The sequence below is a fragment of the Hipposideros armiger genome, unplaced genomic scaffold (assembly GCF_001890085.2).
Source record: "Hipposideros armiger isolate ML-2016 unplaced genomic scaffold, ASM189008v1 scaffold_478, whole genome shotgun sequence".
Lineage (NCBI taxonomy): Eukaryota > Metazoa > Chordata > Mammalia > Chiroptera > Hipposideridae > Hipposideros > Hipposideros armiger.
The window spans coordinates 1,121,737-1,134,450 of record NW_017731828.1 but is presented as its reverse complement, the minus strand read 5'-3'; the positions used below and the strand labels follow the sequence as shown (position 1 = coordinate 1,134,450).

The following is a 12,714-nucleotide window of genomic DNA, read 5'->3' as shown; positions in this document are numbered from 1 at the left end:
CCTGCTGTGTGTGCCAACGTGACACATCCATGTAACACCTTGATTTAGGGTTTGCTTCCCAAAGACCTATAGGAGATCATGCTTCCTACTCTAGAAAGCCAATATTTTTGCTCCATTTCTAGCTTCACAGGCGTGCTTAGGAATCTGGCACTGGGCCCAGAAGTTCCAATTCCTTCTAATTCCTCTAATTTCTCAGAGGCCCTGAAGAGATTAATATATCCAAGAAAACAACTAACTCTTCTTTTTGACACTCACTCACCGAAATTATCATCCTGTAACCAGGTGTGAACCAAGCAATCTTTAACTTCATTATTCACGAGAGTGGGCAACTGAAAAGTCTCCGTGGAAAAGAAGGTGAGAGGTACAGACAACTTGATCAGCATAAGGTCATTTTTAGAAGAAGTGACAGTGAAGTTTGGGTGAATGAAGATCTTCTCGTAAGGTAGAATCTCCCCAATAAAGTCTTGAAAACTTCGAAACCTACCATGAAAGATGACCTGCAGATCTCTGGAAAACAAATGAGAGAAAAAAAATCGACACAATCACACATCACAAGGCTAACATCACGTACACACACACACATACACACACAATTTTCTTCTATAACAACCCACTTATCCTTCTCTTCTCATCTCTGTCCATTTGATCTTTTATGCATCACTACCACAGGTGGTCATGTAAGGTGTGCACTATATAAATTCAATAGGTTGCCATTCGCAGAGCCTATGATGTAAATGGTGCCTCCAGGAGTGAAGCAAGTCAATGGCTTGGGCTCTGCTCTTAGAATGATTCCAGAGAGAAGCTCCAATTCAAGACCTAGAAAGTTGAAGGAAGCATGCAAATAGATAGTCAAGGCTTCTATGAAAGCAGTAGGTTCCATTAGGGAGGCGCCTTTGGGAGCTGGAGGGAATAAGAAATGTGAGATTGTACAAAGAAAATAAGAAACAGCTTAAAGAGTTAAAATGTTTTAAAGCTAGGGAGGATCATCTGACAATACTATGTTCTACTAATCTCTATGAAAACTTTGCTGAATCAAAGGGTTTTCTGGTGGTCCTTTAGGGGAACAATAGTAAAAAATCCTGGATGTTCCACTGAGATCCAGTGGAGATCCACTCACTAACATGGCTCAAGAGCCTAAATTCAAAACAGGACACTCTCCTGAGGCCCCTGAGTCTCCCACTCAGGGGTCACTCCAACCACAACAGTAAGATAAGTACCACGTTGGTACTGAGCACCAGTTTTTCTGTTGAACTCTCAAATGTTAAGTTTATTTTGTCACCTAGCAACAAAACCATTTGTTTCTCAGTCTGTCCTTATCACTTTGTTGGGGCTTTATAAGATATAAAGTCTAAATGCATATGACAAGAAGAGCCCTAATAAGGTAGATGCCTGAAACCACAGAGTACCGAACCCTATACATACTGGTTTTTCCCGTACACACATACCTATGATAAAGTTTAACTTTTAAATTCGGCACAGTAAGAGATTAACAACAATAATTAATAATAAAATAGAATAATTATAACAATATACTATAATCAAAGTTATGTGAATGTGGGGTCTCTCTTTTCCTCTCAAAATAATGTTATTGTACTATACTCACCCTTCTTCTTGTGATGACATGAGATGACAAATTGCCTATTAAGTTGAGAGCTTTCACCCTTTCACTTAAAGGAAGCACATCATGGCTTCTCTTTGGCATATCCAAATTGCCAGCATCAGTACTCGTGGTTTGGGGACACTATTCAGTAAAATAAGGGTGACTTGAACACAAGCACTGTGATACTGTAACAGTCCAACCGATGACCCCGATAGCTAAGTGACTAAGGGGCGGGGAGCACACACAGTGTGAATACGCTGGATAAAGGGATGATTCACGTCCTGGGCAGGACAGAACGTGAGGACATGAAATTTGATCATACAACTCAGAACAGGCATGCAATTTAAAACTTATGAATTCTTTATTTCTGAAACTTTCCATTTATATTTCTGGGTCACAGTTGACAGCAGGTAACTGAAACTGTGGAAAGCAAAACCATGGATAAGGGGGGAATACTGTATATATTCTAGAGTTATATACCAACAGGTATACTTGCAGATACAGACTGGTATGTGTACACACAAACACATAGAAACATTACAAATATATACACAAGAATACTCTCCAAGGTACACGGTACAAATATGTTTACAGTAACACAGTTCAAAATAGACGAAAACTAGAAATAATTCAAATGTCTGTCAAGAAAAGAATGAACAAATTGTGTGATATTCACACTGAAATATTGTATAGCAATGAAAAAATGAAATAAAGTCACACATCTAATACTTTGGGTGAATCTTTTAAACATTAAGAAAGACCTGCAGAGTTATTTTTACATATATGGGGGTGCCAAAAAAATGTATGCACATGAGTTGTATTCATCTTTTGTTATCGGTCTATATTGAGCGTTACAATTTTAATAGTTTTTTTCTTTCTTACCATGTGTATACATATTTTTGGCACCCTCTGTATGTAAGATATTTTATTACACCGCATTATTTTTTTCCTTTCTGGATATGTTGAAAATAAGGATGTGGAATACTCCTTAGGCAAGTTTTCCCTGAGTAGCTGAGCCTCCCCTCACCATCACAGCCCTGGGATTTCCTGACCGGCACATTTTTTTTAGAATTCCCACAAGGAGTGCTGAGACCCAGTCTTGGAGCTCCGGAACAGAGTAACGGACTGACCCCCGTACTTACGGTAAGAAGCAGTGTGCCGCCGTCAGCACCCACCGGGAGGCAATCAGAGTCCCCACACAGGGCTGGTAACTAGAGTTCAGGTACAATAAGAAGAGGTGATGATTTAACACTTTCATGTCGTGACTCACAAATGGAACAACACCTGGAACACAAAAAAGAGGAGAATCGAGGGATAGAACCCAGCTGATTAAAGGGAACGTGGAGTGGTTATAGAGATTTTAGGGGGCGAGTGTCAGACAATATCAATATTTACCACTTATTAATCACTTAGCCCCTACTCTATGGTATGAAACAGCCATACTGTAACAACACTGTACTAAGCATTTCACTTACTTTTTAAAAAATGTTTAATTTTCAAAGAAAAAGAACGGTGGGGTGGGTAAATTTTCTGTTATTTTACAGATTAAGGGTTTACCATTAGGAAACTTCCTTGAGGCCACCCAACTAGTGAATGAGGGGTGGCTCAAGCACCCAGATTTCAGTCTGTCTGATTCCGCATCCCAGTATGCACTTGTCCTCTGTGTGACCTCCCAGCAGCTCGCAACCTGTCTGCTGCTTTCCAGGTGGCATAGCTTATTTCCAGTCTCCCAAAGGCTTGGCATATCGTGGCTCTACCCAGTCACAGCAATAGAGCCCTTCCTACAGAGCTGCCTTGCTTTTCCTACTAGCCAATGGCAGGGATTCTTTGAAACCAGTCATCTTGATGCCAACAGGAATTAATTGATTAAATAAAATAAAAATGAAAACTTTAATTCTGGCATGAGGATACAGGAAGAGATGCAGTCATTCTCTGGAAACAGGTGCCTGGATTCAAATTCTGGCTCCATCCTTACCAGCAGTGTGAACTTTGACAAATTATATAAATCTCTGTTTCTTAATTTCCTTTAATTAAAAGTATTTGTACACTGAGATCTTAACTGAACTTCTATCCTAGGGTGGTTGTGAGGATTAAATGTGCTGATATACATAAGTCGATTGGAAGGTTGTTTGGCATATAATGAATGTTCAATGATGTTATTTCTTACTAATGCAGTTTTTAAGAACAGAGTATCCTAGGACGATGAGACAACCACAAAACGTGTAATATACACATGATGGGAGTATCAGAAGGAGAAGAAAGAGAGGAAGGAGCAGAAGAAAGTGCTAACTCAGACCCTGTCTTGAGCTCCAGACCCTTAACGTGTAGAGTCAGGTGGACATCTCTGCTTGATGTCTCAAATGCACCTTGAACTCAGTAAGTAAAAAAATGTAACTTGTCTTCTTCCCCAAAGACCTCCTTCTTTTCCAGTGTTCTTTGTTTCAGTACATTGCATCACTCTTCACCAGAAATGTGAAGGACATCCTTTCCTTTTCCCCACCCTTCATTCATCACATTCAATCCATCATCACTTCTGTCTCATTTTCTCCCTGGAATCTCTTTACTTCATGCTCACTGCCACCACCCTAGTTCATTCTGTTGCATGGAGTGCTACAACAGCCTCCTAAATTTCTTTTCCAGATCTTTCCCACCCACAACTCATATCTGTACCCAAATCCATTCTCCATAATGAAGTCCCATGATTTTTTTTTTTAAATCACAAACGTGGTCATGTAACTCCCATAGTTAAAACTCTTTTTAAAGGCTTTCTGTTACATCCAGGATCGTCTCTAAAATCAAAGCTAGAAGACCGCTACTATATGTTGGGTCGTCGGGAAAGTCATGACGTATTTTTCTGATTTTCAATGCAAAAATGCATCATGACTTTCCCGACAACTAAATAATTCTTAATCCACTTCTGTCTTCTGCACTCCAGCTATATAGGTGGTCTTTTAAACATGTCACACCTCCTGACCTTCATGCTTGCTGGTTCCTCTGTGTGAATGAAATAGCCCACCCACCCCTTACGCTACTTAAGTTGGTTAACTCCCCTTGGTCTAATGCACCTTCAGGAAGCACTGCATGCCCTTCAATGATAGATATTATTTTTCTCATGTTTCACATGAGAAAACTGAGGTTGAGAGAGATTAGGGTATTTGTCCCAGACCACCTACCTATTAAGTAGGAAAGCATTATTGCCTAACTACAGAGCCATACTGATTTCATTCTGGGCAAGTTATTTAATTACTCTGTGGCTCAGTTTCCTCATCAGTAAAATGAGAACAATAATAATACTTATCTTGCAAACTTGTTGTAAGAATTAAATGAGTTAATATGTAGAAAACAGTGCAGTGTCCATTATATAAGTACTATCTATATAAGTATATGCTTTTATGGTAATGATGATTATTATTATTGCACATTATGCTTTAAATCCCAAATAACAAAATCCACTTTTTCCTTTTGAAAGACCTTACAGCAATATACCTGCTGTTTTTGCTTTTTATGCCTTTTAAAAATTCCTATGTCCCCTTCTAGGATTCTACCTCCATTCTCCCTCTTGGCATACCTCCATGTTTCAGCCAAAAAAGTTTCTCAGACATTCAGAGGAGGTTTTAAGCCTGTAATAAAAAGGTTTATATAGATGCTACAAATGGCTGGGCCTGTCCAGAAAATGACTAATATGTCACCTACTTCCCAAACTGCCATGTTCCTGATCCACTAGTGCTCCCTCTCCAGCAAGCTCCACGGCCTCACCCCCACCAACAGAGTCCTAATGACCTTGACAAAGAGACACCTTCAGTCACTCACCAGTCACCATCAGCAAGGTTAACAGGACACCCTTCATGTTGATGCCTGTATTCTGTTCTGAGCATAAGGCTGTAGTGGAAAGTAACAGCTACAAAGGAGGGTCAGAATTTACACGCTGCCTGGGGATTCTCAACAGCGGGAGGAGGTGCGGGCGGAGGACTGGGAGGAGGATGCTATAAAGGTCAGTCGTGTAGAGGCCTCTCCGTCCAGTCTTGGTCCTTGGTGTGAAAAAGGGCAGTAGATATGGAAACCTTCTCAGTCGAAGTGAAATCTGCCCGATGGAATCATGCGTTCCAGGGATCTGAGCTTTATCCGCCTCATCCAGGAAAAAGAATTCCCAGGTAGGAGTCAAGAGAACCTTCCGTGGAGCTAAAATGCATCCCAGTTCCCGTTTGTTTTCATCAGTTCCTGACCCACAGTGTGTGACTGGCACCCCGTCCTCTTCATGGACCACTGACCCCTCTCCTTTCTGCTATTCTGAGGAAGCAGAGCTGTCCCCACCCCTCTGTGTGACACTGGCTCCCCGCCCCATTGGGCATGTCGCCCTCAGGCCACCCCTCCTCAGAACTGCTTACTTGTCCAGGTTCATATCTCACAACCACACACACCATCTGAAAAAAGAGTTCCCAACCATGACCAGTACCAGCGGCCCCTGTCAGATCTCTACACCTGTTCTTCCCACGCTGTACTCTAGGACATGGCGCCCCCATCCCTCTCTCTGTTTCTCATTTGCAGCTGCCTTTTTCAGATTCATTTTGGTGGCAAAATATAACAATATTACTAAAACAGGAAATCAGTTAGATGGTAGAATGAAACAATAATAGATTTAGAGTTCCTGAAAACCTGAGATATTCTATGGAATGAGGCTGGAGACAGATATGTCTCCTTATGTACATGGAATCTATAATAACACTAATAGATAAAGAACTTAATAGCAAATAATTTATAAATATACAAGGAAATACTACACATGTGCGTGCATACACATACACACACACACACACACACACACACACACACACACACACACCATCCACCCATCCATCCATCCATCCATAGGATTCTAAAGTTAGTTTTTCAAAGAGAAGCTTTAAGAACAATGTCCATTTCAGATATCAGTATCCCAAAACAAAAAGGGAAAAAATAAATGGGATTGGCAAACTAAAGGAAGCATTCAAAGGCTAAAATAATATAAAAGTTTATTAGTATTGAAACAAGAAAACCCACACTTAGTAGACTGGTAGTCCTGGAAAAAAGTGTGCAGGGTGGGCAGGTGGGACAGGGACAGCAGAGAGGGGATGAGAAGAGACGGTGACAAAAACAAGATGAGGTGAGGATCAAGGGAGGTTCCTAAACCATGCTAGGGGGTTGTTCTATAGACTCTAGGGAACTACTGAAGAGTTTTAAGAAGGAAAGTAATATGACCTCATCTGCATTGTAAGAAAAAACTACAGTCCTAATTAAAAGAGGGAATGTCACATTGAGCAACAGTAGATGGGCACGTACATTCGTACGCACAAGTGGATAGGCTAATGGCCTGGATTAGGAGGACAGCAATGAGAATGGAAAGATCTGGATGGATTTTAGACTTCTGGAAGTAGGGTGGACTTTGGGATTGAGTAGTAAGAAAAAGAGAGGACTCAAAGAAGTGGAAGGTAGAGCTATCTCCTAAAATATGAAAAACTGGCAGAAGAATAAATTTGAAAGGCTAGAGGAGTGAGGAGTGTAATTGGACATGCCAAATTTCAGGGGCCTAGAGGAGATGCAAACAATGGCTTCTAAGGGGCCGTTGCAGATGTGGGACTGAAGGTCTGTGCTCGAGGCACCAGTTTGAAACTCACAGACAGGTAACAGTCCCCAGTGCCAACCTCCTCCAGAAAATCCGTTGTCTTTAGAGATTTTTTCCAGATAGTGACCTTGCTGTTCTGCTCTTAGCCCTCACACTCCCAAACCAGGCCTCAAACTCCCTTCCTGGCCCATACTGCTTCCAAAAGATTTGGGGAAAAGAACCTCAGAGTAAAGTACATCTCTTCCTCAGCTTTGCACCTGTGCTGACCAATCCCATCCCTACCACAGAAAAGCTTCCACAACTCCATCCTGTCTTTGAACTTCGGTATAGTTCATAAACCAGCCCTACTCCCCAATGTACCTCTGCGTTTGCTGTGACACCCAGCAAAGTGTGTGCCATGCCTGTGTTTCATTTCACACTTGAGGGACTTTGTGTGAGGGGATGTGTAGTTTTCCAAGATCCAGGAATGCTGCTTAATTAGCAGAAGCCTAGAGAGTGTGGTTGAAAAGCTGAGGGCATCCAGTAAGACCTAGATTCTACTTCTAGTCTTCCCAGTCACGTGTGATTTTGAGAAAATTACTTAAATTCCCTCTGTTTCAGTTCTGTCACCTATAGATCAGGAAAAAAAAAAATGACACCAGCCCAGCCCTGTCTCCTCTTTCCAGGGTTGTTGTGACACTGGAATGAGTTATGGGCTTAAGAAAATTTAAAGGGTTAGAGTGATACAAAGTGTAATTAAGTTTACACATCAGACTAACCTAATATACAATCACCACTAACCATGTCTGCGAAGAACTTATCTCAGTGCCTGGGACCTAGTAAGCATTTGATGAATGGTAGCTATTAGCATTGCTGCTCTTTTGCTTGTTAGAGTGTGCTCCCAATTGTCCCAGGATGACTGAGGCAATCTACTATTGGCTGAGAAAGTTTTCATTAGGTTAAAAAGCATTTAGAGGTCCTGCCTTCTGAAGTGTCACCAACATACAGTAGATCCTAGATCTGATGTAATCCAGAATGTAAACCATTCCCCAACTGTCAACATAACTGTTCTAGGAATGCTTTTCATTTCTCCATTTCCTTAGCTCAAAGTTGTTGAATCAGGCCAACCAGACCCAATTGGTGATGATGCCTGAGTGATGAAATTGGTGACCACAGGGAAAGGTGAAGCTAGTGTAACAAAGATGGGAGGGGCTGAGGGGAAGTATAAGGAACTACGAGGGGGTTCAGAGCAAACCTGTGGACACTGCGTTCCTGAGCTAAGGTGGAAAGTCCTGTCCCCCACAGCCCTGGCCTCAGAAACTTCATGGGGAATAGAAGTCCTGAGCCTAGAACACCCATTCCAGACAGCAGAACTGCTTTTAGTCAGATGGGCTTTTAGGGACAGCAGATAGAGGGACCAGGATTCAGAAGTCTAAGGAACTAGGAGTCTTTTTCTTCCCTGAAAGACCCCAATAGACCCCCACCTTCCCTGGAGTCAAAGGGCCTCCTCCATCTGTCTATTGGAACCCTCTTCCTCCCCCGTTGATGCCCAGAGCTGCTTTCCAATCCCATCACATGCCCCCACGCCTAACCATCCTCACTCATTCTACCAGGTGTTCTCGAGGACAAGGCTGAGTGCAGGTTCCACACCTGCTGATCTTCTGCCACATCTCACAGGGAAAGATCTGGACTGCTATGAAACTGATCTTCTGTTTGAGTGTCCTTGTTGGTATGTATCCATGACCTTCTACTCTGTGCTATAAGGCATAGGTTCATGTGGGATGGAGTAAGGCAGATGCAGGATGTGTGGAGGATGCAAAAGAAGAATAAAAACAACAACAACAACAAAAAGATCATGAGCAGAATTAGGGTTCCCCCCGCCTGGACCGCAACCAAAGGCTCTCAGGACAGGCTGAGCCCACCCTTCCTGTGCTAAGCTATGCGGTGGGTTAGGGTGCACGCCTACCACGAGGAATGCTGAACAGTGAGTGCTCCCCCCAGTTATTCTAGAATGTGGGCCTCCTCATCCACTGGGCAAGCCCCAGAGCAGCCACAAGGACAGAAGACTCATTTTGACATCTGGTATACCCTTTTTCAAAAGCTTAGAGACTCAGGATGCAGGGAACAGAGAAGGGGGAACAAAAGATCAGATACAAGGTTCCCACCTCCTGCACTCCCTGCTTCCATAAACTTTTGAAGGCAGAATTTGTTGGTAAGGCATTTTCCACCGCTCCACGGGCTGCCTGGGCTGCATCACAAATCAGTTGTGTGAGCTTGGACAAGTTAATTAATCCCTCTGTGCTTCAGGTTCTGCGGTCAAAATGGGGATGTTACTACCTGCGTTATAGAGTCGCTGTGAAGATTAAATAAATCCATGTAAAGCACTTAGGACCTTAGCTCAGTGTCTCCTATCATTAACCCTCTACCCTTTATCCTTTGGGGTTTCTAACTGCATGGTCACACAGAGAAGGATGTGGTGAGGTACAGGCCTAGCTGGGCTGGGGGTGGATTAACAGAAGTACTGAGGGCAGCCAAGATGAGATAAGTACAGTAATACCTCGGTTTGAGAGCGTAATTCATTCTGGAAACAAACTACTCATATTGCAAGACATCACTCGTTTACCACATTAAAATGTATTAGAAATGTTTGCTCGTCTTGCAGAACACTAGCAAACCATGTTACTCGCAATCCAAGGTTTTACTGTACTTTATTTCTGATACTAGAATTAGCCTTCCTCCCTTTCTTCTCGTTTTTTAAAAACAATTCATGTATTAGACTATTGCATGTTCATATTAGAAAATTCGGACATATTACAAAGTAGAAAAATGTAAATATCACTCATAATCCCACCTCTCAGTTAACACACGATAACCCTTGGTTTGAATTTACTCCCAGATTTTTTTATTTGTTTTTGTATTTAAATCATTTATTTTTTTGCTTGTTTACTTGTTTTTAGGCAATTGAATTACTGAATTTTATTATTATTTTAAACTTAAAGTTATGAATATTTCCTTTGCTGTTTAATATTCTTTATAAATACAATTTTAATATGTATGATGTTTCCATCTGTTCATGTACTTTTTCATTTCAATGTCCAACATTACTGTATTGGAAATTTACGGATCCAATTTTTAGCTATTATAAATAGTGCTAAACTGAACACACTTATTCATAACCTTTGTCTATATCTGATTATTTCTGTAAAATGGATTCTTGGGGCTGGATCAATTAGGTCCCAGGTGATGAACCATTTATAATTTTTCATGCCTATTTCTAAATTGCTTTTCAAAAAGAGAATCAATTCGCATTCCTACAAACAGTGAATGACAGTCTTTCTCCCTGTACTTTGATTGAATCTTATCAACATTAAACAAAAATGATTATTATAAATATTAGATAAAATGGCACATCATTTTAATTCATGGTTTTAGAAAAAAATGTCAAACATTTTCACATTTCCTGAGCAATCAATTACTTCTTTAAATGTGTCCATATTCCTCTTCAACTAGGAAATGGTTGATTGTATTATTTGTTCTAAGAAGGTCATACATTAAAAATACTGTTTTCTCAGGGACGCTATTCTCCGCCCACTCGTCTGTGCAGAAAGAAGACCACGCTCCCTACTTGGTGTACCTCAAGTCTCACTTCAACCCATGCGTGGGCGTCCTCATCAAAACCAACTGGGTGCTGGCCCCGGCTCACTGCTACTTACCTGAGTGAGTGGCAGCTGTCTAGTGAACAGAGGCCAGGGATGCTCTCAAACCCTACGATGCCCAGAACAGCCCCACAACAAAGAATTGTCCAGCCCAACATGTCAACAGTGCTGCTGTTAAAGAGCCCTGTTCTACATAGTACGCTTCCTCGGTCTCCCATTAGTTTTTTCAAGTGTTTTGATGGCAATATGAATGTGTTTTATAAGTTAAGGGACCAGCAGGGAACTTATGATGTACTCAAGTTGGATAAATTGAGGAAATTTTTAAAAAACTAATGACAAAGGCATGGAATAGGGAAGGAGGAAAAACACATAGCATAGCTCAGTACTCTCAGGGTCAGTATTAGAAAGGTGCAGGTACTACCCCTGGACCTAAAGGAGCAGGAGAGAGCAGTTACAAGGGGGAAGGTGGTGTGGGGGCAGAAGAAAGGAAGGGGAAGTGGCATGGAGAGGCTGCCTTATATGAGCTGTGACCTTTGGTCGTGTGACACAGCCAACAGCCCATCTGTGGTAACCCTGCAGGAAGGGGTATGGGAAGATAGATTCCAACCTCACAGTTCTTGCTCCAATTACTTTCCAGTGCTTCCTACTGGCCAAAACGCATTGATTTAATCCACATATATCATGCTCCAAAGGTACAGCACAGGATAAAGTAGGGTTGTGACTGCATCTGATGGAGCCAACAGGAGATACCATAACTCAAGTCATCCCATTCTCATACCTCCCCCAGAATGCAAATGCCCAACTGGGTAGGCTGGAGCTAGAAAGGAGGGGAAATAATATATCCATGCCATGCAGAATTTCCTCTCCATCACATTAAGGACACTACATGAAAACACAGTGGTTAAAGGCTCCACCACTGACTGTATGACCGAGGGCGAGGTACTCTTATGTGTCTCCATTACTTCATCTGTAAAATGGGGATTAAACAGATATGTTGTGAGTGGTAAATGGGGAACCCAGAATCCAGATGAAGCACTTGCCACAATACCTGGCACATTCAGTATCGGCTTTGGTGATGACAACAGTAATGATGGTTGTAGTGATTACTTCCAACCCCTCTCCCTCCAGAAACCTGAAAGTGATGCTGGGAAATTTCAGGATCAGAATCAGAGATGGGACAGAGCAGACTCTTAATCCCGTCAACATTGTCCGCTACTGGAACTACAGTCACAGCTACCCCCAGGATGACCTCATGCTCGTTAAGCTGGCTAAGCCAGCCAACCTCAGCCACAAGGTCCAGCCCCTCGACCTCGCCACCAGCAACGTCCGGCCGGGCACCGTCTGTCTGCTTTCAGGTTTGGACTGGAGCAAAGACAACAATGGTGAGTGCACCTCCCATAGCAAATCAGGGTCATCAGTTATCCCAGAAGGGGCACACCCATATCTGCACAGCTGAGAAGAGAGGCGAGGACACTGTAACTGTGGTCACAGGGACATGCCACATGAGCAGTCTGGCAGGTAGAGACCCGTCCAGAAGGCCAAAGCCTCTCCTTTCCCAGGGTGTCTGTCTAATGCCTCACTGCCTCTTGGGGGTTGGCAGCTGGACCCACAGGCCTGACTGCACAGAGGACATATTCCTGATTGCGGTTCATATTAAAGAGGCTGTGCTCTCCCTCCCATAAGGGCTCATTTCACATGGAGAGGAGACCTCAGGGAGCTGGAATCAGGTCACCCCTTACTCCTCCAAGACCGGACACTGAATAGAAGGAAAACTCTGCTCTTTACAGAGACATAAAGGCATTTCAGAATCCCTAGGATTCACTCTCATAGCCATGTCCCAGGTCATTTCTGCCCTTTTTCTCTTTTCTTAATTTCTTCAG

At 42.4% G+C, this 12,714-nt stretch overlaps 2 protein-coding genes across 2 annotated transcripts in view; one reads left to right on the top strand and one right to left on the bottom strand.

Annotated features, from left to right (window-relative positions):
- Positions 1-12,714, bottom strand: part of LOC109395592 (probable inactive serine protease 58) — a gene marked incomplete at its 5' end in the record, with an annotated part of 71,823 nt that overhangs the window by 11,751 nt on the left and 47,358 nt on the right. The window contains 2 exons of the mRNA XM_019666755.1: positions 260-507; positions 2,743-2,884. Coding sequence (XP_019522300.1) covers positions 260-507; positions 2,743-2,884 — 390 coding nt within the window. The remainder of the gene's footprint in view (positions 1-259; positions 508-2,742; positions 2,885-12,714) is intronic.
- The window catches only part of PRSS37 (serine protease 37), an 8,870-nt gene continuing 5,029 nt past the window's right edge, over positions 8,874-12,714 (top strand). Inside the window, exons 1-3 of the mRNA XM_019666760.1 lie at positions 8,874-8,907; positions 10,751-10,895; positions 11,963-12,216. Of these exons, the coding sequence (XP_019522305.1) occupies positions 8,874-8,907; positions 10,751-10,895; positions 11,963-12,216 (433 nt within the window). The remainder of the gene's footprint in view (positions 8,908-10,750; positions 10,896-11,962; positions 12,217-12,714) is intronic.